This window comes from Chiloscyllium plagiosum, chromosome 15 (assembly GCF_004010195.1).
Source record: "Chiloscyllium plagiosum isolate BGI_BamShark_2017 chromosome 15, ASM401019v2, whole genome shotgun sequence".
NCBI lineage: Eukaryota > Metazoa > Chordata > Chondrichthyes > Orectolobiformes > Hemiscylliidae > Chiloscyllium > Chiloscyllium plagiosum.
In genome coordinates, this window is record NC_057724.1 from 28,667,593 (window position 1) to 28,694,875 (window position 27,283).

The following is a 27,283-nucleotide window of genomic DNA, read 5'->3' on the forward strand; positions in this document are numbered from 1 at the left end:
TTTCATGCATTATTGCTTTGTTTTCTAAGAACTTAAACAGGAGCAGGAATAGACCAAACTGCCCCTCAAGCCAGCTCTAATATTTGATAAAATCATGACTAAACGTTTGTCTCAACACTTTGCTCCCACACCACATTTCCCATAATATATTGCCAGATCAAAAATCCAGATAACCTAGCTTTGACCATAGTCAACAATGTGGGTATCTACAGTCTACTAATGAGATTTCCAAGGATTCACAACCCTGTCAAATGGTTTCCCCTCGTCTCTGTCTCAAATAATCAACTCCTTCTCCCAGAGTTCTGCCCTTGTGTTTTAGATTTCCTGTCAGCAGATACAACGCCCCATCATGAAACAAAATAGTTGACTTTTGAGCTTCTGCGCATGTTCTTAAAATGCGGAACACTTTGAACAGTCTAAAGGACTTAACATCGTGCAATTGCATCAATCAAAGAGCAAAGCTCATGGCAGTCAATCAGAATCAACAGATGCACATAGTAAACAGAATCCCTGTTCACAGATTAACTATGGAACCTGGTGAAATGTCAGCATTTTCTGAAATCGAGAATTGATTACATTACAGTGTGGAAACAGGCCCTTCGGCCCAACAAGTCCACACCGACCTGCCGAAGCGCAACCCACCCATACCCCTACATTTACCCCTTACGTAACACTACGGGCAATTTAGCATGGCCAATTCGCCTGACCTGCACATCTTTGGACTGTGGGAGGAAACCGGAGGAATCCCACCCAGACACGGGGAGAACGTGCAAACTCCACACAGTCAGTTGCCTGAGGCGGGAATTGAACCTGGGTCTCTGGCGCTCTGAGGCAGCAGTGCTAACCACTGTGCCACCGTGCCGCCCACAGAACAAAACATTGTAGAACCAACTCTACTTCTTGCAATAAAATAAGAATACAGCTATTTTAAAATGCGGACACTGAGGGCTTTAGCAGAATCCAAGGTGAGAAATTTAGAAAAAACATTTGGTTAAAAGCTTGTGGGTTTAGTTTGAAGGAGACATCATTGGGGTCAAAGTAAGTGTGGTCTTTTGTAGAAAAGAAGGTTGTTCAGAGCAGTTCAGGAAACAAGTTACCTCAGAGAAGGAGGTTAGTTTTCGAACCTTGTAAGTCTGGAGTTTTGGTTAGATCTCTACAGATTATTTAAATAACTGAGACAGTCTAAGCTCTCAGTTGTGAGAGTATTCCAGGAAAACGACTTCACAGCTCACAGGGCAGGAACTAAAAAGAAACAGTTAAGGCAAACTCTATGTCAAGTTAAGTGGGAAATAGTACAGACTACAGTTGCTGGAAGTCAGAGTTGATAAAATGTGGAGCTGGAAAGGCACAGCAGGTCAGGCCGTATCAGAGCAGCAGCAAAGGCGACTTTTCAGGTTGGGAGTCCTGATGAAGGGTCCTGACACGAAACAGCAACTGTCCTGTTCATCCGATGCTGCCTGACATGCTGTGCCTTTCCAGGTCAACATTTTATCACCTACGTCAAGTCACAATTGAAGTCAAACAGATTAGACAAGGAAGAAACATTTCTATGGATTCTGATTGACTGACTGTAAGTTGACGGTGTTGGAGATTAAATGGGATTTTGTGATTTTATTTACAATGTTTTGAAATCTTTCAAGCTGGTATATTAGTTTTGTCTGTTTTTTTATGTAATTAAAAAAACTTTTGATTTATTCTTAAAACGTGTGTTGTGTTTCAGAGTGAGACTTCATGTTAAATTAAAGATAAAGAAAATATGATCTATCAAACCAGATTTCATTCTAGAATCTGACTTCTCCAGTCATAACATCAGCTGGAATTATAACATGGTCTCTACTCATACTATCCCTTTACTTTGCTCTCTTATTTGCTTTTTACTTTTCCTTCTGAGCTTTCTATGTTTAGGCTACTTCTCAGTTGTATTATCCATCTGGCATCTGTTATATGTCGCCTTTTATTTTACCCATCATCTTAATCTCTATCTCTTTAGTCATTCAGGAAGCTTGTGGTGTTTATTATATCTCAACTGTACTCGAACAACCTTTTCATTGAAAGTGGCTCATTCAACTACAGTGATAGATACCAATCTCTGATTCCAACTTAACTGGACTGGATCCATTTTCACCCTATCCCACCCAATAATTAATTATTTTTAGTTGAAGTTTTGGATAGCAGATCAACAATACTATCAAGGGCATTTTTTCAAAAAATCATTCACAGGAATGAAATGAATGGCCCACAAAAAACATAGTAATAAGCCCAATTTCACATTCTCCTATAACTCCTATTTAACTCTGCCACAATATGTCTATCTGAAAAGCTAGCTGAAAAATGATTATGTAACTATTGTCAATTATAATTTTTAAAAAACCCATTTACTTCCCTAATGACCTTTTTAGGTCAGTCTAACCTTCATGTGACTTCAGAAGCACAACAACATGGTTGACTCTTAACCAGCACTCCCTCTAATTTTCTTACCGGCTGTGCAGGTCTCTGAGGCCCAGATCTGGAAGTCAGTGTCAAGATTGGCGTGCCATCACTGATTGCCATGTGCAGAATATTGGAGCGGTTGCACTCATGTAGCAGTACAGCTTAGCAGAAACATTGCTGTTTATTGTCCCCTAAAATGGTCCTAGCAAACCACTTGATTCAAGGAACAATCAGGAACTGGCAATAAATGCTGGTCTAACCAGCGATGCCCATATCCCATAAACAAATTTAAAAATTACAACTTATCATACACAAATTATCGTACATTTGTGTTGCCAATCCTAAGGACTGTATAAAATTCAATCCACAAATTGTATGTGCCTCATCCTATCATCCTGATGCAAAATGTTCTCTCTTAAATGATGATATGGTATCAGAATTATTATTTTACAGAAGATGGTCATTTGGATCACTGCTTTCATGCCAACTACCATCAACTAATAGAAACAGCTTTTGACTATCTAATCTAAATCTATGGTAATCATGTTTGCCTCTATTAAATCTCATCTCAATCTCCTTTGCTTAAAAGGAGATCAATCTAACCTTGTAGCTAAAATCTCTCATCCCTGGACCGATTCTAGCTAAACTCCTCTGGAGCCTTCTAGAGAGTTTGCATCCTTCTGAAAATACAGTGACCAAAACTAGATGCTTTACTCCAGTTACAGTCTAACCAGACCTTTCTCGATGTTCAACCATAACTTACCTAAAATCTCTATTTATGAAACACACCAGCTTATATTCTCTCGATACGGCCAACCAGTTTCAAAGATCTATCGTTCTTGTCCACATCCTTGCACACTTTACAATTGTACCTTTTGGTCTATATTGGCTCTCCCTATCAATTCTGCTGAAATGCATCAGCGAACACTTTTGTGTGTTAAATTCCATCCGGCATCTGTCTGCCCCATTCTGGTCTTCCATATCCCGTTATAGTTCAATGGTAGCATCCTCAATGTCTGTTACACCATCAAAAAAACATTTTGAATTTTATAATGTCACCTGCCTCAACCTGCCTGAGATCCATGTTTATTTTTGCTAATCTCTTCTTTTTTATATACTTCAATTTCTTGTGATTTTTTCTTATCAGTTTTTGGTCATCCTATGCTGATTTTTAAAACCCTTCCAATTCTCAGGCCTTGTACCCTTTGTAGCAGTATTCCTTTCCTCTAATACTACCCTTAACGTATCCATATCACTCTGAAGGTTTCTTCCTTTCTCTTTTAAGTTTAAATTCCATGATACCTTTCTCTGGCTCTTTCAGTCTATTTACCCAATTTACCCAAATCTGCACCCCAATACCTATGTAATTAGCTTTGTTTTACTTAAGTTTAAGATTCTTTATTCTAAACTTGAATATGTTGCTTTCAGACTTAATGTGGAATTCAGTTTTCCCAGAGGAGCCCTTGCTAAGAAATTACAACTTCTCTTGCCCCTGTTGCATGATACTAGATCTAAAATAGCTGTATTCTTAGTTCTTTCCAGAATATGTTATTGTAAGAAGCAGAGTTGGTTCTACAATGTTTTGTTCCACTTCACGATTTCAGAAAGTATTGGCATTTCGCCAGGTTCCACAGTTAATCTGTGAGCAGGGATTCTGTTTACTATGTGCATCTGTTAACTCTGATGGACTGCCATGAGCTTTGCTCTTTGATTGATGCAATTGCACGATGTTAAGTCCTTTAGACTGTTCAAAGTGTTCTGCATTTTAAGAACATGCACAGAAGCTCAAAAGTCAACTATTTTGTTTCATGATGATTCTTAAATGTGGTTGAGTCTTGAGAAATTTTAATATCCCTTTTGGAAAAAGGAAGGCAGGCTTGCATTTAGATTGCAGTTCTCACAACATCAGACCATCTCAAAACATTTTACAGCCAATTAAGAACTCAGGATGAGTAGTCGCTGATTAAACTTAGGAACACTAACTTGCACTTAGCAAATATTGCATGTAGCTACAGTCTCAATATTCAAGGAAGACTATACATTCCTTGGAGGTGTTACAGTGAAGGTTCAGCGAAGGTTCACTATGTCGGCCCCGGGAAGGAGAGGTCTGTTATATGATGAGAGGTTGTGTATAATGAGCCTATACTCCCTAGAAGTTAGAAAAACAGCTGATTTCATTTAAACATACAGAATTTTGGAGAGGCCCGACAGGGCAGACAATGAGGCGTTCTATGTAGGGCATAATGTTTTCTCCCGTCATAACACCCCACAAATATGCAGAAACTTTTATTAACACTCAGAAAGCCTGGTGTCACTTGGTTTCAGACATATAATTGATCAATCTTTCTGGAACAATCATTTAAAACCTGGTTAATCTTACATCCCTTCTCAAAGGTCAACCCACACCCATTTGCCACTAGTTTGAAATCTAAACTCCTTTAAATAAAATTATTATATATACATACACATTTCATTGCAGCTGACAGCCAACATTAATTGAAAAGTTTGCTTGAGTCTGAAAGTGGTTTAAAAGTGGTAAGCAAAGTAGACTTTATTTCTTCCTAAAAATAAATTTTAAGTATGGAGAAAAGGGACATGACTAATTCACAGCTGTCTTTTATAGTCATGAAATAAGAACGCAGTTCTGTTCTCCTTGCTACAGGAAGAATGTTAGGAAACTTGAAAGGGTTCAGAAAAGATTTATAAGGAAGTTGCCAAGGTTGGAGGGTTTGAGTGAAAGGGAGAGGCTGAATAGACTGGGGCTGTTTTCCTTAGAATAGCAGAGACTGATGGGTGACCTTTATAGAGGCTTATAAAATCATGGAGGGCATTGATAGGATAAAGAGACAAGGTCTTTTCCCTAGGGTAGGGAAGTCCAGAACTAGAGGGGCGTGTATGGAATGAGCTGCCAGGAGAAGTCGTGGAGGCTGGTACAATTACAACATTTAAAAGATGTTTGGATGAGTATATGAATGGGAAGGAATTAGAGGGATATGGGCCAAGTGCTGGCAAATGGGACTAGATTAATTTATGAATTGGAAGTGTCAGTGTTAGGTTCTTTTTCTTGAAATTCTTACACGCTTGATGCAACTGAAATACGCCAACTTCCATGAACAACCAAAATTTATTAAGCATGTGCAAGCTTTGGAGGATCACTCAATACTCTTCACAATGCCTGTGAAGCGTGTCATGAGAAGCTGTCTGAACAAAGCAATAGTCTTCCTTATACAAAATCTTTACATCACAGTCAGTAATGCCCACTAGACAACCCCCAGCCACTCCCTCACAGTTGCATGCCAGTCAAGACACAATGCAGTGACATCTCCAGGAACAATGTAATGTAAATCATCCCTTTAATGGCCAGATTTGTTGTGTATCTCGTTTTTTTTAAACTGCAGGGAGTAGTCAGAATTTTAATTGCAATGTCCTATTAGTTCTGAATAGGGAATGATAATGTAAATTCTTTTACTCCGAAAAACTAGGAAATGGCCATGCAAGTGGCTCTGAATGGCAAGAGATGGGAATGTATATTCCTTATGTTCTGCCTGTAAAGACAGAGACATACCATCCTACCCTCAGGACATCCAATTTCCTGCAGGTCAACAGAACAAATTAACCCTTTAATATCTCACCAGTGTTGGAATGTGGTAAACAAAATTAAGAATCATATAACACTAGGTTATAGTCCAACAGGTTTATTTGGAAGCACTAACTTTTGGATTGCTACTATCACCTGGTGAAGGAGCGGTGCTCCAAATGTTAGTGCTTCCAAAAAAACCTGTTGGACTATAACCTGGTGTTGTGTGATTTTTAACTCAGATTAATTTAGGATATCTGGTCAGCATGGACAAGTTGGACCGAAGGATCAGTTTCCATGCTGTAAATCTCTGATTTTGTCTGTAGCTTATGAAATTGGCTGAATGACAAGAAACCATATGGTGAATGGTGGTTTTTCAGTTTGGAGGCAGGTATGATTGGGTTTCCCTAGGGATCACTGTTGAGAATTCAGCTTTTCTTGATTAATATAAAGACTTTGAAATGGGTGAACAGGGCACGGTTTCAAAATTGGAAAATAACACCAAAATTGGCAATATTGTGAACTGTATAAGCTTCCAAAGGAAGTGTGACATGTGGTGGACAAATAGGTGGACATGTGACAGATATTTTATTGCTGATAAGTTTGAAGTGATTGCTTTAATGGGAAAAGAGAACAGGATATAAAATGGAGTGTACAATTTTAAAGGGGATACAGGAGCAGAAGGACATGAGGTTTCTGTGCACAAATTATTGCAGTGGCAGGTCGGGTTGCGATGGCTGTTAATGGAGCGTATCAGATCTTGAACTGTATGAACAGGTGCATTTAGGACAAAGATGAATTATAATAAATGCATATAAATTAGTGTTTCGGTCTTTGTTGGGGGATTGTGTCCAGTTCTGGGCACTGCACTTAAGGTAGTAGATGAAGACATTGGAACGTATTCAGAAACTATTCATAGCAATGGTTTAATACATGAAAACTTTATTTACATAGATTGGAGAAGCTAGATTTGTTCCCTTTAGAGAAGAGGTTTGGAGATGTCTTCAAAACCATGAAGAGTCATGTCATCACAGCTATCTCTCGTGGTCGAGTATGATGGTCTTCATTTTGTTGATCTATTTATGGGCTCTCAGGTGGCTTGTGAGTCCAATCTTGGCTTTGAACATTCTTCCGCATTCAGGACAAGTAGTGCCAGATGGCAGATCGGGCTTTGGTTGTTGAACTTCGCTTTCCATTTTCTTCTCTTCTAGTTCTGCACAATCTGTTTGCTTCAAAAGTTGCTGTTCCTTCTTGGATGATGGTTTGCCAGAGTTTTCTGTCCTTGACATTGGTTTCCCAATTGTTGATGTCAATATTACATTTCTTCATGTTGGCTTTTAAAATGTCTTTGAATCTCTTCTGTTGTCCGCCTCTTTTACGTTTGCTTTCTTTAAGCTGGGAATAGAAGATTTGTTTGGACAGGCGTTCGTCTTTCATCCAAACAACATGACTGCTCCATCTTGATGACGTAGGCTTCAATGCTTGTTGTTTTTGCTTCATTCAGCACGCTGACATTGCTTCTTCTATCTCCCCAGCTGATATTCAAGATGTTTCTAAGGCAGTATTGATGGAACTTTTCAAGGGCCATCTGACATCGTCGGTATGTTGTCCAAGTTTCTGATGCATAGAGGAGAATTAGGATCTCCACTACTTTGTATAGTAACATTTTGGTGTCTGTCTGGGTGTCATGATCATGAAAGACTTTTGTTTGGAGATATCCAAAAGCTGTTCCAGCGTATTTAAGACAATGTTGGATTTTGTCATTAAGGTTAACATTGGAGGAGAGGTGACCTCCAAGATACAGAAAGTGATCCAAGTTTTCCAGGGTTGTTTTGCCAAGTTGAATTGATGATTCTTTCCAATTTGTCTCAGTTGGTGATGGTTGATAGCTGATCTGAGTCTTCTTGGAATTGATGGTAAATCCAAGTTTCGTGTATGCATGGTTGAAGGCAGTCAGAATCTGTTGTAGGTGCTTTTCTGAGAGAGTTGCAACACTGTTGTCATCTGCACATTGGAACTTAATGAGGGAACTCATGGATGTCTTGTCTTGTTTTTGGACTTAAAGCTGGGCAAGACTGAAAAGTCTGCTATCTGTTCTGTAGACAATTTTGATTCCTGGGGGTAGGTCATCCTTGATGATGTGGATGATTTATTGCAGTAAAGATGGTGAACAAAATTAGGGCAATCACGCATCCCGGTTTTACTCCTGATCTGACTTGAAAAGACTCAGTTACTGTTGTTGACCATAACTGTGGCAAGCATGCCATCATGACAAGTCTCAGGTTTCGAATGTATTTTTCAGGGCATTCATAGGTGGATAGAACATCCCATAGAATTTCCCTTGATGCTGAGTCAAAGGCTTTGGTGAGGCCGATGAATGCCATGTACAAATGGTCAGAGTAGATAAGGAGCAACTGCTCCTATGGGTGTGAGAATTGAGAACCAGAGAACACCTTCAAGTGATTAATAAAAGAAACAATAGCGGCATCAAGTAAAACATTAATATAGAGCAGTTGGTGAGCATCTGGAATGCAATGTCAGGAGTTTTGCTGGAGGCTGATTCAGTTCAGGCCTTCAAAGAGAATTGGATAACTTTTCTGAATAGGAAACAGTTACAGAACTAAAGGAAAAGTTGGAATTGCTGTTGCAGGGAGCTGGCAGAGATGCAGTGGGCCACATGTCTTCCTCCTTTGCTGTGATGGTCATTCTGTGATTCTGTGCTACAGACATAAATGCAATGCTTTTGGGAAAGGATTTCCAGGTTTCTGATACAACAGCAATGAAAGCACAGAGATAATAATCCCAAATTGGGATGGTATTCGGCTAATAGCCAAATTTGTAGATGCTAATCTTCTACTGTCTAATGTGTATCTGCTGTCCTTATAGATAAGAGGGTAGTTTGGAAAGTGCAGTCAAGGTGGTATTGTAAATAGCTGTGCTGCATCTCAAAGATGGCATGTGTTAATTTCACGATGTGTTGCTGGAGAGAATGTTTCAGGTGGCACATGCTGTGCTGATCTAGTAGGTCACTTGGATTTGGCTGGTAGTGAGCTTCATAAGTGTAGTTAGAGGTGCATTAAAGAAGATAAGAAAGAAGATAACAAGGAATTTGGGGGATGGGGAGGGTGGAGAGGAATTGGCGTAGAAATTGAGGAGGATGATTAGGTTTGTTAATGTTTTCATCTTTGATGTTGGGCCTGCCACTAGTCATGTTGCCAACAGTAGACATCCAAATCATGACCAACACCATCTCTTTCAAACTATTCAGAATGTGTGGACTCTCCTGTCCCTCAGGTTAGCTCCTGCTCTCTTCACTTATATACCACCTTATCCTCAAAAAGAGAAACATAGATTAGTGAGTGTCTTTCAGTCTATTTAGCTGATGTGGAAGACCTGTTCAAATAAAAGCTATATGATAAAGATGTGAGGCGAAATGTAAAAGAATTAAGTGAAACATGAATGTTTGCTGTGTATTCTGATTGATTCAGACTTGATAGGTGATTGGGATCTGGTGATTTCAGTAGTACCTGAGGTTAATGGTGACATTGGTAAGATACACCATTGACAGAGTATTTGCTAGAATTCACCACTTGTGTGATCACTTCTTACAGCACTGCATCTTTGGAGCTTGCCTTCTGGCATTGATTTACATGGCTATCTGCTTTTGTTGCCTTCTGACTGGTTTTAGAAGACCTCATGATCACTTGCAGATGCAAGACATCCTCCTTTTCACTCCCTCATTCAATGCCTTACCTTAAAGAGGCATATTCTAACCAGTGCAGACTAGCTTTCAGTGATGGTAGGCATTCAGATGCAGCTAGCCAATGAACAGTGCAGTTCATGCTGCCTGGATACCATGAAAATGAGAAGGTGGCATTGAACTGATGAGCATTGTTGTTAGTAGGTGTCAGTTATTTGTGCATCGCATTCCCTGTGGCTATTTTCAAGGGCCAATTATTTTACCTCCCAAAATGTTAGAAATGTGCAGTATGTTGGTCAGCCTTCGATTGATAGAATATGATTTTATAAGCTTCTATCAAACCTTGCCTTCCTTTAACTGTAGATTAGTGTGCCCCGTGTTTCAACATTTTTTATTTTTGTAATGTCTTCTGTGATTCTGATGCTTGTAATACAGCGCATGAACTTTTTGTTTATGCTCTGCATCCCATGGACATCATGGATATTACAACAAGTGTGAGTTTACTCAATGACAATGATTACGAGAAAACAAGTATTAATTTTATTTATGTGACAGAATAAAGCCTATTTCCTTCTGTCTAAGGTTAAAAAATTCCTTTATTGTCATAAGCATAATGTTTAATTTAAGAAAACAGTTTACATAGAGGAAGATATATTCCAGTGTATATATAACCCAAATAACCATTGCTGTGTAATGTGAATACCATTGTATAAACTTAGTGGACCAGCACCGATCCTTGTGGCACTCCACTTGTCACAGGCCTCCAATCTGAAAAACAACCCTCCACCACCACCCGTTGTCTTCTACCTTTGAGCCAGTTCTGTATCCAAGTGACGAGTTCTCCCTGTATTCCATGAGATCTAACCTTGCTAATGTGTCTCCCATGGGGAACCTTGTCGAACGCCTTACTGAAGTCCATATTGATCACGTCTACCGCTCTGCCCTCATCAATCCTCTTTGTTACTTCTTCAAAGAACTCAATCAAGTTTGTGAGACTTGATTTCCCATGCATAAAGCCATGTTGACTATCCCTAATCAGTCCTTGCCTTTCCAAATACATGTACATCCTGTCCCTCAGGATTCCCGCCACCGACGTCAGGTTCACTGGTCTATAGTTCCCTGGCTTGTCCTTATCACCTTTCTTAAACAATAGCACCACGATAGCCAACCTCCAGCAGCTCACCTGTGACTATCGATGATACAAATATCTCAGCAAGAGGCCCAGCAATTACTTCTCTAGCTTCCCACAGAGTTCTCGGGTACACCAATCAAGTCCTACTTTTATCCACTTTTGTACGTTTCAAGACATCCAGCACTTCTTCCTCTGTAATGTGGACATTTTTCAAGATGTCACCATCTATTTCCCTACATTCTATATCTTCCATGTCCTTTTCCACAGTAAATACTGATGCAAAATACTCGTTTCGTATCTGCCCCACCTCCTGCGGCTCCAAACAAAAGCCGCCTTGTTGACCTTTGAGGGGTTTAGATCAGAGTGGTGCTGGATAGGCACAGCAGGTCAGGCCGGATGATGAGCAGGAAAATCGATGTTTCGGGCAAAAGCCCTTCATCAGGAATAGAGGCTTTATTTCTTGTGAAGGGCTTTTGCCCGAAACGTCGATTCTCCTGCTCATCGAATGTTGCCTGACCTGCTGTGCTTTTCCAGCACCACTCTGATCTAATCTGTGGTTTCCAGTATCTGCAGTCCTCCCTTTTGCCTCTCGGATCTTTGAGGGGCTTTATTGTCTCCCTCTTTATCCTTTTGTCCTTAATGTATTTGTAAAATACATCATTATGGAAAAGAAACCTTGATGTGTTAACCATTCTTCACACGCCTCACTCATGGTTAAGATAGTAGTAATATGGTTGCTGATAGTGTATTTAAAAAGAAAATAATGTGGAACATGTTGCTATAATGCCATCCAGCAGATGGCAGGAATACTTTCCATATTCTATTTAGTTTTAAATTAACATTGTTATGAGTTAACTAAAGGGTTGTTTTCACACTTGATGGTTTGATAGGTATTCTTAGAAATCCTTAATTGTCTACGCAGTTACATCTGTGGTAAATCTGTTGATACAATTGCCCATTCTAAATGAAGCATTGTGTGAAATTTTAAATAAAATGAATCTCGGCTGTATACCCAGGATTTCTCAGGCTTTGCAAGATTTATTAACAGAACACATCAAATTTAGGTAATTTAGTATTTCCTGATTATTGCTTTTGGGCTGAATAACACCAACTGTATTTTAACAACACATCTCCTCATGGTTGATTTTAACAGATCTTTCCAACTTTACCTCATAATGTATGATATCATCTGAATCACTTGAATTACTGCAGTAGGCTTTCAGTTTTGATATTATATAGGGTAGATGTTCTACATCTGGAATATTTTTAATGATATAATTCCTGATGTCATGATTCAAATAAGGCTACAACTCTGAAATGATGTTAACCAGTGTCACAACTTCACTACTGTGATAAGTACAAGATATTGTTAGCAATTTGTATTTTCTTGATTCTTGGGATGTGAATCTACTGTCATGGCCTGCATTTATTGCTCATTCATAAGTACCCTCAATGAAGTGGTGATGAGTTGAGTTCTTCATATCTAAGTGCTTTACTGGGCTATTCCAGAGGACGATTAATTTTGTTTTATTTATTCATAGAATGTGGCTTTGCTGGCTGTGCCAACATTTTTTTCCTCATTCCTAATGGTCTTGGAGAAGATGATGGTCTGCTGCCTTCTTGAATTATCGCAGTCCATTTGGTTTACATATCCCCACAATTCTCTCAGGCAGGGAGTCCAGGATTTTGAATGAACGGCAAATATAATCCAAATTCAGGAAGATGAATCACTTGATAGGAACTTGGTGATGTATCTACTGCCTTTGTTTTTCTAGGTGGTAGTGATTGTGAATTTGGAAGGTGCTGCATACAGACGAGACTGGGTCTGGGTATTCCAGATGAAGAGCGGCCACCGTAGATAGGGCTCTCATTCATTCATTATTTGCATCAATTGCAAAGCATTGTTCGAAGGGTTTATCAAAATCATCTGGTTATGTTGTTAAAACACATCACATGTTTTACAGCCTGAGAGAAGTAATGGGAAAATATTATGATTTCAGCTGGTGATATTGCTGAACAAGTCAGATCCCAGATTGAAGTCTGCCTTAATAGATCAAATTTGTCTTTCTTTTCTTTAATGTGGTGGTCTTTCACTGAAACATATGCATGCAATGCTCCATGCACGTTTGGCTTAACTAAATACACAAGAGAAACAAAAATAAAATAGAACAAACTGTTTTGTTTTGTAAAGGTTTTGTAGCACATGACAGTTTGAAATAGATGGAATTTTGTTCTATCACTTCACAGTACTCAACTGTAAGAGAAGAGTTCCCTTCTCTTATCACATCTACAAGTTTCTTTTGATTCCCGGTTTTGAGAGCTTGACGGCCTTTTCCTTGATTATTCACACAACTGATCTAAAAATTTCTGTACTTCAAAAAACCCTTCAAGGCTTTTAACCAAGCCCTTCAGGTCTGGGCTTTTCAAACTGAAACTCTCAACAGCGAGGTGACCAATTTCATAAATGTTCTGAAATAACTCTTTTTTTTTCCCTAGGAAAACCTGTTCTTACATCTGATGTCAGGCAATTTTCTGTGAACTGAAAACTGAAAGCTTTCTAATGTTTGGGGCTTTCCTAAGTAAAATTCAATTAAACAAAAAAAAGGTCATGCCTCTCTCCAATTTGTAATGCCGTCACAATACAGGCCCACTCACTTGTTGCCTGACACATACCTTGTTGCATCAAATCCTTGCATGCTGGTCACCAGGTCCTGGTGACATGTCTGCTTTCTGTCCTGTTAGTTGTAAGAGAAAAACTTTGTCCATCATGTTAGAGATTGCTACAGGAAGTTCTCTGAATGCGAGCATTCTGGCATTACTGAGGAATTAAGGAACCGCACTTTTGAGAATGCTTACCTCTGTTCACAATAGCATGATTCCAGAATGATCATTTCACGTGCTTTGTTCTGCGCATGCACCAATGTCAGCACCGGTCTTCATACTGTTCTGTGCATGTGCTGATGTCAGCTGCAGACAGAGCAGTTTTCTGAGAGAGGTACTGTACAGAGAGCAGCTTTCTCTCTCTATTTCTGAGAGAGATACATTGAGCAGCTTCTTGTGAAAGGTAAACTACTCATAGATTATCCCGTTTTTGAAATAATGGAGGGGCATAGTGACAAGGATGTTAGCAAGAAGTGTCCTGGTGATTAAAATTGCAGGTGATGAATGCAAAAGAAAGGTTATAACACTGGAAGAGCAGCTAGATATTATAAAGAGTTTTGAGCATTAGGAGTGAATATGTGATATAGCTCGCTTAACAGGAAATGAAGGTCTCTACCTTACACACCATGATGACCCAATATCCCTGCATTAACAATATTTTTTAAATGTATTGTGTTAAATTTACTTTTTGTTTCGTGATAAATATGACTTATACTTGTGTTCAGGCTGTGCTATGTTTTGCATTAGGCTTTCAGGTGACTTTTGAGTGATTGTAAGTGAATTTATTTTTTGCTGGTCTGCCCCTAACCCCACTTTTCCTATAGGCCCCATTATTTATATTGTGATTTTCTATTAAGCAGCTATGGTTATAGGAGAAGTGCCTGTACAATGTTTCCTCCCATTAGCACCTTGCTTATCTGACATCTTTGGGATATTTATAGTGCCTTCCACCATGGAGACCAATTCACAGTATTGGTTTGAATTATCTGCCATTTGCCTGTTCCCAGTTATCAGTTCCCCAGTCACATTCTCCACACTCATTTTAGCTGCTCTCTTTCCTTTTATATGCCTGTGGAAGCTCTTGCTGTTTGTTTTTATATTCCTTGTCAATTGATTTTCATAAACAATTACCTCCCTTTTCAGTAGTTTTTTAGTCATCACTGCTGGTTTCTTAAAAGAAAAATCAATCCTATGACCTACCACTGGTTTTACCAACTTTGTATGTCTTGGTTTTTGATTGAATACTTTCTTTGACCATCTGGGTGGTTCATTGTTCCCATTGGGTCCTTCTTTCCAACCAGAACTATTGTTTGCTTAAATGGCAGCCTACTGCTCATCTACTGACTGTGTCCCTTTAGTCTATTTCCCAGCCCACATTTGATAAATCTTTTGCCATACTTCTGTAACTGGACTTATTTAATTTTAGGACAATGCTTTGAAACCTGAATTGCTCTCTCTCAAACTGAATTTGAAACGCTATCATGTTGTGATTGCTACCTCTGAGAGCCGTGGTCTCCTACATGTTGATCGCAGAGTCCCTGAGAGTTGATCTCAACAGCATCTACATTCTGTCATCATGTGAATCTCTAACAGTTGATCTCACCACACATTCCTGTGTTTTATTGCTGCACACAGGTTGATCATCATGGTGCTGTATGACTTCTACTGTCTGAAGCCAAGACTGGAGAAAAGTGCATGCTGTTAACAGGCTTTGCCAGCTTGTTGCATTGTGTTTCAGTTTGGTCAAGATGGGCTGTCATTGCAGAGTAAAGTAATTTTTATGGTGGCAATGCAAACAAACTAATAAGGAATATTCCAGGAACTGATGTGTGAAGCCAGTATATTAAAGTACTAGAAACATGGTATGCTATTCAGACCATCATGTCGATGTAGACTGTCCATAAGAACAGCCCAGATATTCGAGCTCCTCTGCCCGCTCTCTATAGACCTGCAGTTTTTCTTCAGTTGCTTATCAGGAGGTGATGCTCTGGTGGTATTATCACTGGGCTGTTAATCCAGATACCCAAATAATGTTCTGGGGACCTGGGATTGAATCCCACTGTGGCAGATGGTGGAATTTGAATTCAACGAAAATCTGGAATTAAGAGTCTGAATCCATTGCCGATTGTCAGAAAAACTCATCTGTTTCACTAACGTCATTCTTGCATGGTCTAGCCTACATGTGAATCCAGATCCAAAGCAATGTGATTGACTCTTAACTGCCCTCTGGGTAAGTATGGTTGGGTAATAAATACTGGCTGAGCCAGTACTCCCACATCCCATGAATGAATTTTAAAAAATCTGATAGGTCTATGTAGGACAAAGGCAAAAAAACAAAGGATGACATGCACTGCATCCATTATACCAAGCTATGAGATCTCAATTGCACCTCATTACAGTTTACTTTATCTAAAATAGCCTGTTCTCAGGTAGGGTGTGCACCATCTTGCTCTAAGGAACAATCATTGACACAGTCTACAAATGTGTCTGACATTTATTTCTAGTTACAAATGCTGCACATATTCAAATAAAGGTGCTTAATTTTTGACTCTTTACCTTTATTACTTATTCTGGTTCTAATCTCTGCTGTAAGACAGTGCCTTCTTCAGGATACACTTTGATTATTGTTCATTTCTTCACTACCCTGCACCTCTATTCTGTAATTAAATTTTGACTTTTTACATTCACTTTAATTGAACTACCTACCCCTCCCCCCACACACACAGACACACACAGACACACACAGACACACACAGACACACACAGACACACACAGCTAAGCTCCGACTAATTCATTTATAGCCCCATCTACAACCTTATGCATTTGATCCACTAGGACATTATCCCCAACAGGGTTCAGATGAAGTCTGTCTTAACCAAACAGCTCTCTCTTTCCCCAGTTATATTGCCAGTGCCCATAAATTGGAACCCATTTCTTGAAGACTAATCTTTCGCCAGATATTTATCTATCCTTTATTTATCTTTTGCTAATTTCCATGTGGCTTAGGTAGTAATCCTAAGATTATTACTTTTGTGGTTTAGCTTTTTAATTTGGCCCAGGTGCCTCATAATCTTCAAGTGGGAGGAGTTCGCCCTGTATTGTTGTTCATATCTATGTGAACCATGACCGGTGGATCGTTCCTCTCCCCTTGTAAGTCCCTCTCCACCCCAAAAGTGATATCTTGAACTTTGGCACCAGGTAGCCAACACAAGACTCTAACTTTGCTGTGGAGCATCTGTTCCATGAACTGTATTATCCCTTATGACCATTTAATTTCTCTTTTCTTCCTCAACTTGAATGGCCCTCTAGTCAAACTCTGACTGTCCCTGCAGTCTGTGCCTTTGTTGACACTGGGGGCGAGTATATCATAACTGTTGAACAAAGGAACTGGCTGAGGCCCCTCCAAAGCTAATTGGTGATTGGATCCCAATAACTACCTCATTGGCAGTCACACCATCTTGTGCTTGACTGTAGATAAAATTTGATTTAATGAATCTAAGGGATCTGACTGCCACTTGAAACACACTGTTTCGGATTTCACCCTTCCCTGATGCATAACAGTGGCATAGTTTGGGCTCCAGCTCATCAATTGTGAGCCAAAGTTTCCTTAAGCAGTCAATGCTTGCTGTAGATATGGTCACCATGAACTGCACTAGGATCCACCAGTTCCCATTTATTATAGTTGCTGTACATCACCCATTCGGTTATCTCTATTCCATTTAATTAATTTGGATGTTACATATTCTTAAATGCAAATTTCCTAACTGTCCTCCAGCTGTAATAATGTTACCTGAATCAAACTACTTGGCCAATTAAAACAGACATGGAAGAAATATCTAAAAGTTAACTACTTGTTTTTTTGTGATGCCACACTTCAGCTCTGACAGGTTGGAACAGGTTTGGGGGTGTTCTAACTTGTTAATGTTTATATCAACTTTTACTGCCATGCTTGCGCAGGTCTGCTCTTGCAGTCTGGTTCACAGTGGTGTTATTTGCTGCACACTCCTTCCAGTCTCTATACTGTAATATAATGCAATATAAGATGCTATTGCCACAAAGGGCCATACACTACTCTCTCATTTTATAGAGACAATTGGTTTCACACAGCTTGGGTTTGACTACTCCACGAGCATAGAATAAAGGGAGGAGGCAGGCCTCCATGAATTACCATGGTGAACACATGCTGTCGTCTTTAGTCTGTGCCACACTTTATAGAAGGTCAATTAGCTCAGTCGTCTTGATGAATAATGTCAGGTACTCTGCATTCAGTGATATTACCCCTATGGCACTTTCTCTCAAATTTATCTTCCTCTGAGTATAAATTTTTTTCATTTAAACCATTATTGTTTAGAACAGCTTAATAAGTTAATTAATCTTTTATTTTGTAAACTCCATGATGCAACAGAAATTTTGAGTAATGCGCACAAACATTGTGCAGCCGACTCTTTAACATGAAAGTGTCCACTTTAGCATGATACTATACGTGATGCTGATTGGCTGCATGTTTGCACAATGACGACTGCCTGTGCTTCTTTAATGTGGAGGTGCATCGGGCTACATCAGTTGCTTGAACATATCCTGAAAAACTTTGGTGATGGAAAACCAGTGGTAATAGGGTAGCAGAGAAGCTGAAAGCTTCCAGCTTCTTTGATGCAGTACTGTAGGCCTTAGTGATGGAGTTTATAAACAGGAGCGAGACGATGGGTCTGCGGGGACCATGAGACCATTGAGGCACACCCTGCAAAGGAAATAGGAGCTGGTGGCTAAAGCAACCTGAAGACCTGGAAAATGTTCAGTGGCTTTGCAAATCTAATCAAGGTCAGTGAGTACATTTTTCAAGTCAAAACTACAACAGGAGCAGTCTCTCATACTACCCACTGTACCACAGCCCCATCACTCACCCATTAGCAAACAGGATTTTTGCCTGACACTCGAATGGTGCACCTCACTTTTACTCAATGCTTGTCACCCTTCTATCAACTCTTTGCAGCATCAACATAGCTTCAGTTGTAGCGGGCAGGTCAGAGTATTGCAATATGAAACCTACACATTGTTGCTGATATTCTTATGTCTCTGTTTCAGGGTAAGGTCACAGATAACCATGGAGCAAATGGAGAGGTGCTGTAGGTTAGGAATGCCTGAATCCCCTGAACTGTTCAGGGGACATTGCAATCCTCACCTGGTTCTGGCCTACATGTGACTCCAAATCCACAGCAGTGAAGTTAACTGTTATTTGCCCTCTGAAATAGCCTTGCAAGCCTCTCTAATCTAGGGCAATTAGAAATGAGCAGTAAGTGCTGCCTGAGCCAACATCACATGAATAAATAAAAAAGAAAATGGGGAGTGACAGTGGATCCACTGAATGCAAAACTGTTGTCATCTCTTATGAAGATATTAATTGGTAGCATACCACATTCAATCTGTTAGTGCACTTGCTGTTGTCAGCTCATTAGCCAACCTAGCTTGCAGTCACCAGTGCCAAGATGGTGCAGTCTGAACTTATGCCATCCGGAGATAGAGCTGTTTGAAGTGTTTTGCATGGCCATTTGTTTTGTTTTTTCTGATATATGAAAGTCACTGGGATAGGTGTATTTAGCAAGGCATAGGTAAGCTGAAGGCAGACAGTCAGGGCATGAACAAAGGTGATTAGTTGACTTTGTATGCTTATTTATGTATCTTTTTAAAATCCAGTTAATTTTTTTTTATTTTTTGCATTGTACCAAGTGTACACTGTTATGCTTAGTGATGGAGGACTGTACGGTGTGGGGCTGTTGATAAATAGGAAATAGGAGTTGTGTTTCTGACTTCAGAGTTGATGAGCTCTTTAGAGAGCTCAAGCATAAAGGAGTCTGTCTGTGTTGCTTGCACCCTTCCTGTTCTTCCTCTCGATCCTGCTGCAATACGCTCTGTGCTCCTTACCTGCCCTCTAGGGTACAATTCAAAGAATGTATAACACGCAACAGATAACCTTGGCTTGTGAGTTTTCTCTGCTGTGTGCTGCTGGTCTTCTCCAGAGTGGTTTAAGCTTTGGAAATGGTATTTCTTTATGCCTGTGGTTTACTGTATGACATTTTCTGGGGCATGATAGTTGTCATTGTACACATGTCACATGTGAATGTGTAGGTTACATACTGCACCATTAGCCATGTGGTCAGCAATAGAATTTGTTGGGCCTTCCTCTCTTTTTCAGCAGTTTGTCTTTTTCTCAGAGACCTCTGTTTATTTCCCAATTCATATTGAATTTCACAGGGATTATCTGTTAGTGCATCTATGTGTGCAAGCACCCAGTTTGTGCAGGAGCCTTGAAATAAGAAACAAATTCCTTCAGCACTTGCCATACTGTTCATTGTAGGAGTTTGTAGTTTGAAACAACAATATAAATCATTAACCACTATAGAAGTAGAGCAATAGCCATAAGAAGTGAAGCAGCAATTTACTGGGAAGCTGACGATCCCTTTGAATAATGCTGGTGAGAAGTACTTTCTTGCTGCTTAATATGTGATTAGCTGTGTAAAGTTAAAAGAGCTGTTAGCTGAAATATCTAACTCAAAAATGACACTTGGTATCAAAGATATCATGATACTCCACACTATTAGCAGCTGTTCACTATTTGCAGGACAATGTGGGATTAGGTAAAATGCACAATAAAAATGTACACTTGTGCCATTGAGGACAATTTGAAGTTCCAAAGACACTTGGAATTCCTAAATGAATGGGCAATAACAAGTCAATTGTTAGTCCTAAGTATTTAAGGACTTGAATTCCTTTGGATGTTGTCCACCTTCTTTTCCATCACCAAGTTTGCTTACTTTCATTGTCTTAAGTGTCATCTTCAAAGACTTTGCCCCCTCTGCTTATATTTTTTATAAATAGTTTCAAAGCATGTCCACTGTCTTTAATTTCAGTAAGGAAAGTAGGTTAGTGAAAGGAAGAGAAATATTCAAAGAAAATGTAGGACGTACCAGCAAAATTGAAAGGTGCATACGTGAAAATTACAGCTATTTGTTTAGGGTAATTTATGCTTGTGAAGTTTGAAAATATTGAACTTTGGCAACTGCGTAAATTTCCTCATAGATATTTTTTGTGAAAGCCATATTTGCTGAGTGTATTTTGTTTACCTTTATCCACTCATACAACTTAATTTCTTGAATAATATTTTACTTTGATGCAGTCATCTAATGTGCTTGTTTTAGTTTGTTGTGGTTAGAACAGAATGTTTTCTGTTACATTCTGATGTCCAGCTAGGCACTCATAAGCAAGAGCTCTTCATTGTTGGCGCCTGAATTAGGGATTTCAGTTCAGCATATGGCTACTATGTTTGATCTAACAATTGGCTGACAATGGACACACTTAAGTTACTTCCTATAATCAGCAGCACTATATCTCATAGTTACAGATTTCTGGTTTTATCTGGCCACTCAACTATTACTACTGATAATAAATTCTGTCTTGTTGACAGGTGTATGTGTTCTATCCAAGGGAGAATTTCAGCAGGCGAGAAAGAAGTAAGTAAATCATTTTTGTTCATGGAGTCATTTCAGAACATTATACTGTTACATCTAAAAAAATTTTCTGATGTCAACAGTGTTGTTTCAAACATTCCCATTATGGGTACTGAGGACCTTATTTTGTAGTTTATAATCTGAGGTCTTCTGTACCCTTAGCAAATATGTTTATGAATTTATCAATGGAAGACCAAACAATTTTCATGTTAGAAATTGCCAGGAAAATTAAATATAAAACCAAATAAAGCATTTTCTCCTTTTATGTAAGACTTTGGTTGAGTCTTATTTCAGTAATCATGTCTGGCTTTGTTTTTTCACCTATCTTATACCATCGTAGCTGCCTAGATAAGATTAAAAACCTAGATGTACTTGTACTAAAGTTGGGATGATCTGGTAGAGGTATTAACAGCTTTATGGATCTAGGCTATATTTATTTACATCGATTATTTAATTCAGATCGGAGGACTGAGATCATACCGACTCGTTTATATAAGCCGAGCACTAACTTGGGCATTGGGAGGTTATTGTTTTCCCAATTGATAAATTGGGAAAATTGCAGGTTTGGCTTGATTTACTGTGTATTTCAAAAGAGAGCTGGATCAGTTCCTGCTTATAACAAAGTTGACAACAAACAAAAGGTAGGATGATTAGCAAATGATATAAATCATAGTAAATAGGAGCTGGAATAAATAACCTAAATAGTTCAAAATTTTCCCTGATGTTTTCTTCTTAAATTGCCTCTGACTCTGGTTTTCTTAATCTGATTCTTTCTCTTCCTCCCTCTCTCTCTCTGGTGATTGCATAGCTGATCATGGGTTAAGGGCATTATGATCAGGATTCTGTTGAATAGGCCAGTCATTTTCTTTTAACTGTCTGTCATTTTCTTCTGTTGAAAATAAAAGTTGTCTCTATTGTCCTGATGGGCCTGTTTGAGTCATTACTTGTTACTAGTGGTGATTTTACTTGCAGCTTCTTCTCATCTTAAAAACTTTTTTCACAGCCTGCACCAGCTAAGATGTGTTATCTGTTCATGTATTTTGCTTCCCTTTTTGTAGCTTTCCTGTATATTTCAAAACCACTACCATTCACATACTGCCTGTTTACATGTTTAACATATTTGTATTGTCTAAACTAATTGTGTTTCCACTAGACTTTTTTATCATGTCATTATCATCCCACTATAAAGTGCTTTCTTGCTTCAAGATTCTTCCAAAACTTTCTTTGATCCCACTGTCTGAGTTGGATATTTAATTTAGTGTTGAGTTATCTCTTCCCTACCCATGGAAAAGCTCCGCCTCTGCATTGACACCTCCAATTCTCCATGCTTTGTCTAGAAATTGATACTAATTTTGGAAACACTGAACTTCTGCTGCTGACCTGGGACTTGGCTATCACTCTATACGCTAATACCTGCACTGTTTCTTCCTTTGCTGACATTACTACCATGTTTCTGCCCATCTGCTTCTTGGAATCTCTCTGACTGCTCCCTACTACTTTCCATTTCTTGCTCCTGGTGTTCACTCTGCTGCTTCCCAGAGGGAGAGGGGACAAGGCAGGGGAATTAGGTGGGAGAGATTGGGAAATTGTGAAACAGATGATAGGAAAGGATTTTCTGACAATTTGCTGTCTTGAATGCAATACTTTGCTGTCTTGAATGCAAGTAATGTTTAAGGGTGTCATTATTCAAATGTGGGAGTGTGCCCTTTGCAGCTGCAGCATCAGCAAACATTGTTTTCCCCAAAACGTCATCAGGGAATTTCAGTTTAAGTTGGGAAAGTAAATCTATCAATATACTCCCTGAATGCACTCCCAGTTTGGTTCAGTATGTTGGTTTTATGCAAGGGTGTAAGTTTGCATAATCCTGGAAATTTTCAGGCATGGTTCTATATTGAAACTATGTAAGAGTTTGTATAGTGCTTGCATAGCTTAAGAACTGAACACTTCAGTGTGTATGCAAGATATTTTGGAGCCTTACCTTATTGCTTTACAGGTGTGGGAAATGATAAATCTTTTTTGCTTGAACTGGGATCTATTGTTACGTTTCAGTTGTTGAGGGAAAAGAATTTATTCTGGCAGGAAATGCAATCACAACGAGATAATGTGTCTTCAAAGACTCGTTAACATTTTCGATTATGCACATAACTGAATTTGATTTGAGACTTCAGAATTTAGTTTTGTTTCAACACATGAAATATTTATGGTTTCATTTGCATCAGAAATTACAGTATGAACAACTTATTTGTGCTTCATCCCAAACTGGAGAAGGCAGTAAATTAAAGATTGTGATGAAGCTGTCACAGTTTGAATTCTTTGCCCCATGCTAATTTTTTTGTTTTTAAGTGAGTATAATGCTGTTATCACATTAAGGTGAAGCATGATCCATTCTTCCTCAGCACAATATCTAACATAGAACCTCCTTGATGTAAAATAGTGACATGTGAGCTGCACCATTTAATAGTTTGATGCCCATTCGATAGTTTTTAATACATATACAGAAACAAATAGGTGAAATTTTACATTGCAACAATGTAATCATCTCCAGGTCTTACTTTATTAATGCATTGTTAAAGATTGCTGCCTGTGGAAGTTCATTTAGTAATGGATATGTTTCTTCTGAACCTCCTAATCAGCATGCGGTTTCATTGATAAACATGGCAGCAGATGGAATTCTTTGGATGTATTACTTTAGCCATTCATTCAATAATTCATCAAAATGGCAAAGGTCACTTCCACATGTTTTCTGATTCTGAATCTGGGCTGGCTCATTTTATTGCAAGAGCACAGTATTTACAAATTGGTCTTCCTAGCCTGTACCCTCCTTCAATGTGAATGCACTAGTTCTGATAAACATCGTCTAAGTGTGTTGTACTTGGTGATCTAGTTTTTTAAACTCTTCTCTTCAGGCGATGTGAGCATTGTTAACAAGATCACATTTGTTCCCCATCCCGAATTGCCACAGAATCATACAGCACGCAAACATACCCTTTGGTCCAACTTGCCCATGCCTACCAGAACATCCCAATCTAACCTGGTCCCACTTATCAGCATTTGGCCCATATCCCTCTAAACCCTTCCTACTCAAATACTTATCCAGATGCCTTTTCAATATTGTAATTGTACTCACCTCCACCACTTTCCATGGCAACTTGTTTCATACACACACCAACCCTCTCCATGAGAAAGCTGCCCCTTGGGTCCTTTTTAAATCTTTCCCTTCTCATCTTACTCCTATCCCATATAGTTTTGGACTCCAACCTAGGAAAAAAGCCTTAGCTAATCATTCTATCCATGCCTCACACCTCCCCCTATGATTTTATAAACCTTTATAAGGTCATCTCTCAACTTCCAATGCTCGAGGGGGGAAAAAGTCCCAAACTATTCAGCCTCTTCCCATAACTCAAACTTTCCAGTCCTGGCACCATCCTTATAAACCTTCATGCACCCTGTCAAGTTTAACAACACCACCTATAGAAGGGTGACCAGAATTATATGCAGTAATGTAAAGGTGGCCTCACCAATGTCCTGTACAGCCACAACATGACATCCCAATTGCTATACTCCGTGTTCTGACCAATGAAGGCAAGTGTGCCCAGCACCATCTTCACGACCCCGTCAATTTGTTAGAGCTGTTACTTCATTAATTGTTGGAAATTTTGTATTTCTATTCTAGTATTTTGAAGGATCATAACCAAAGTGTTTACCTATTTTCCAGATAGCGATTGACCTACTCTTCGTTTTCAGTATCATGTGTATTTAGTTATCCTTTGTTTTCATAAATTGAACCTTTATTTTTATTCAAATTAAAATACCTCATTAGAGTCTTTTTAAAAGTAAAATTCTCTCAGCCTGCCAACATGATTGACCAGAAACAAATTATGTCAAATCAGTGATTGTTGTTAGGACATTGCAATGTCTCAATCCATGGTCAGCTCCATATCAAGTAATGTTTGCCATTGCTAGTCAGTTCTAGAGCCTTGCAATGTTTTCAAGTCCTAGTTAATGAATAGACATAGATATAGAACAATACAGCACAGAACAGGCCCTTCGGCCCACGATGTTGTGCCGAACATTTGTCCTAGCTTAAGTACCTATCCATGTACCTATCCAATTGGCGCTTAAAGATCTGACCTTTGTGTGTATATTTTTCTTTATTCATGAATTGAAAGCTCCATGAGGTCTATATATTCAGATCGAAGCAGATTTTTGACTTTATCATTATTGTTTTGGTATTTACATTCATCTCACAAATCAATGCAAGGCATCCTGTTGGTTTCTGCAGGTATTGAAAACCTTTCTTAGACTTATTCAGAAACATACTAGTAAGGTTTAAATGTTCCCATTGCCCCTGTAGTGTTTCTCACATCCAAAGATGCCAACTCCATTCTGAAGCGGTTTCCGAGAGCAAATCGTTTTCTAGAAGAGATCCGGCAAGGCAGCATTGAGCGAGAATGTATGGAGGAGATCTGTGTATATGAAGAGGTAAAGGAGGTATTTGAGGACAATGATAAAACAGTGAGTGTATTCTTCAGATTTCACCACCTTGATTGACGTGTAAAGTTTAAGTAGTGTTTAATGTACATGTCTTTATTGTGTACATACAAAATTTGTTTCTTCTGGTCTGATTAAGTGTGAAACTTGAACTTTTTGGCAAATTTCACACTGGTAGCGAGTATTGTTCTGGGTCCTGCTGTGGAATATACTGATTTATATTTAGAAATGCACCATCAGATGTAGAACTAAACCATTGAGTAAGTTATGACACAAATTAGATACTTGTTGAGTAAGCTAAATCAGTCCAGGTAGGTGTTGATGTAATTCATCACAGAACTCTTTGATTAGGAATTTTAAAAAAGAGCTGTCTCGGTTCACATTAACTATTATAATAAATGTATTAAGATGTAAAATTCTGATGTGTGATGTCAATTAAATGCAGCATTGGAATTACCTCTGATCTCCATGGTTCAATGGCTATTTGAATGTGGTATCATCTGGTTACTGACAGAATTGTGAGCATATGCCAGCATGTACTCGGAGTGGAATGAAGAAAGCTGATAAACCAAATTTGAATTTTAAGATTAGTATTTGTAGCCTTTTTTTCCTGACATCTGTATCTGTTTCTATTTTCAAACATTGTTAACTTACATTGACATAATACTCAATTCATTCTCTTGCTTAGTTATTTTCCAAGTTTTTTTAATTGAAAAAGTATGTTTTTGCTGCATCAGTTTTGTGCTTTGGAAGCAGGTTCTAATAATTCTCCTCCTTAAGGATCATTATTGTTGGAAAGCTATGGGGATAATTTTGCAGCAAGATTTATTAATAAGAATGCAATTAAATTGCCTCTTCACAATGTCATAAAGTTTACAAAAAATGTAATATTACATGGTGCTTTTCATCTATAATAGGATGAATTGACTGGAGTGACATGGAATTGAGAAGTTGAGATTTGTTGCAGTAAAATGCTGATTGGCAACATTATGACCATTTCATCTGGCATAAAATGTACAGCGTGAACAAGATTTCTAAAGACGTTTTGAGTTGAAGTTTGCCATTTGCAAACTGCATGGTTGGTTCGTATGTTGTCTTTGCATTTCTGCAAATTCCATTTGAATTTGGCATTGATTGATGAAATGAAAGTTCTCCATTGCATTGCTTCTGAGGTTTATATATCATTTCTGCCATGGCCTCCAAACCTTGTACTGCCTCCTGCCCAAGAATCGTAAACAGGCCAGCTTACTAGCCTCATTGAATCAATCTGTTCTTGCCTCACAAAACTGATTTCTTGCATATCATTTTTTTTCCCTCTTCCTGTCCATTGTTCCCACCTATTCATCCAATCTGCTACATTAACAATTAACACTCTCTTGCCTATTGGTCATTCACCCTAAATACTTCTGTCTTTCCCATGTCACCTCTTTGTAAAACACTAGGTGTGTCCTTTTACCTCCTCACTTCCCACTATCCATTAGTAGGGCACAGTTTACATTTTTCAATTGAATATGTTCTATTCACTGCCCATGATACATCCCCTACATTGAAAGGAGTAAATGCAAACTCAATTACCACATGCAGAAGACCTCTATTCAGTCTTCATTCATGGCCACGAATCTGGATTCTGTTTTTTTTAATTTTCTGTTTAACTTACTCTTTGCTTCAGCCAGTACATTCTACTCAGTACTACTGATGTGGTCTAACAGAAGCTTTGTAAAGCTGGAGCAATGCTTTCTCCAATATAAATTCCAATTGCCTAGTTATAAAGGCTAGTGTTCCATTATCC

General features: G+C 38.8%; 1 protein-coding gene across 6 annotated transcripts in view; it reads left to right on the forward strand.

The window, feature by feature from the left end:
* The window catches only part of LOC122557169 (transmembrane gamma-carboxyglutamic acid protein 3), a 113,442-nt gene that overhangs the window by 77,253 nt on the left and 8,906 nt on the right, over positions 1-27,283 (forward strand). For 5 of the 6 annotated variants that reach the window (XM_043704559.1, XM_043704560.1, XM_043704562.1 and 2 more), the window contains 2 exons: positions 20,961-21,006; positions 25,358-25,518. In XM_043704559.1, coding sequence (XP_043560494.1) covers positions 20,961-21,006; positions 25,358-25,518 — 207 coding nt within the window. The remainder of the gene's footprint in view (positions 1-20,960; positions 21,007-25,357; positions 25,519-27,283) is intronic. The other variant, XM_043704561.1, reaches the window with a different exon arrangement.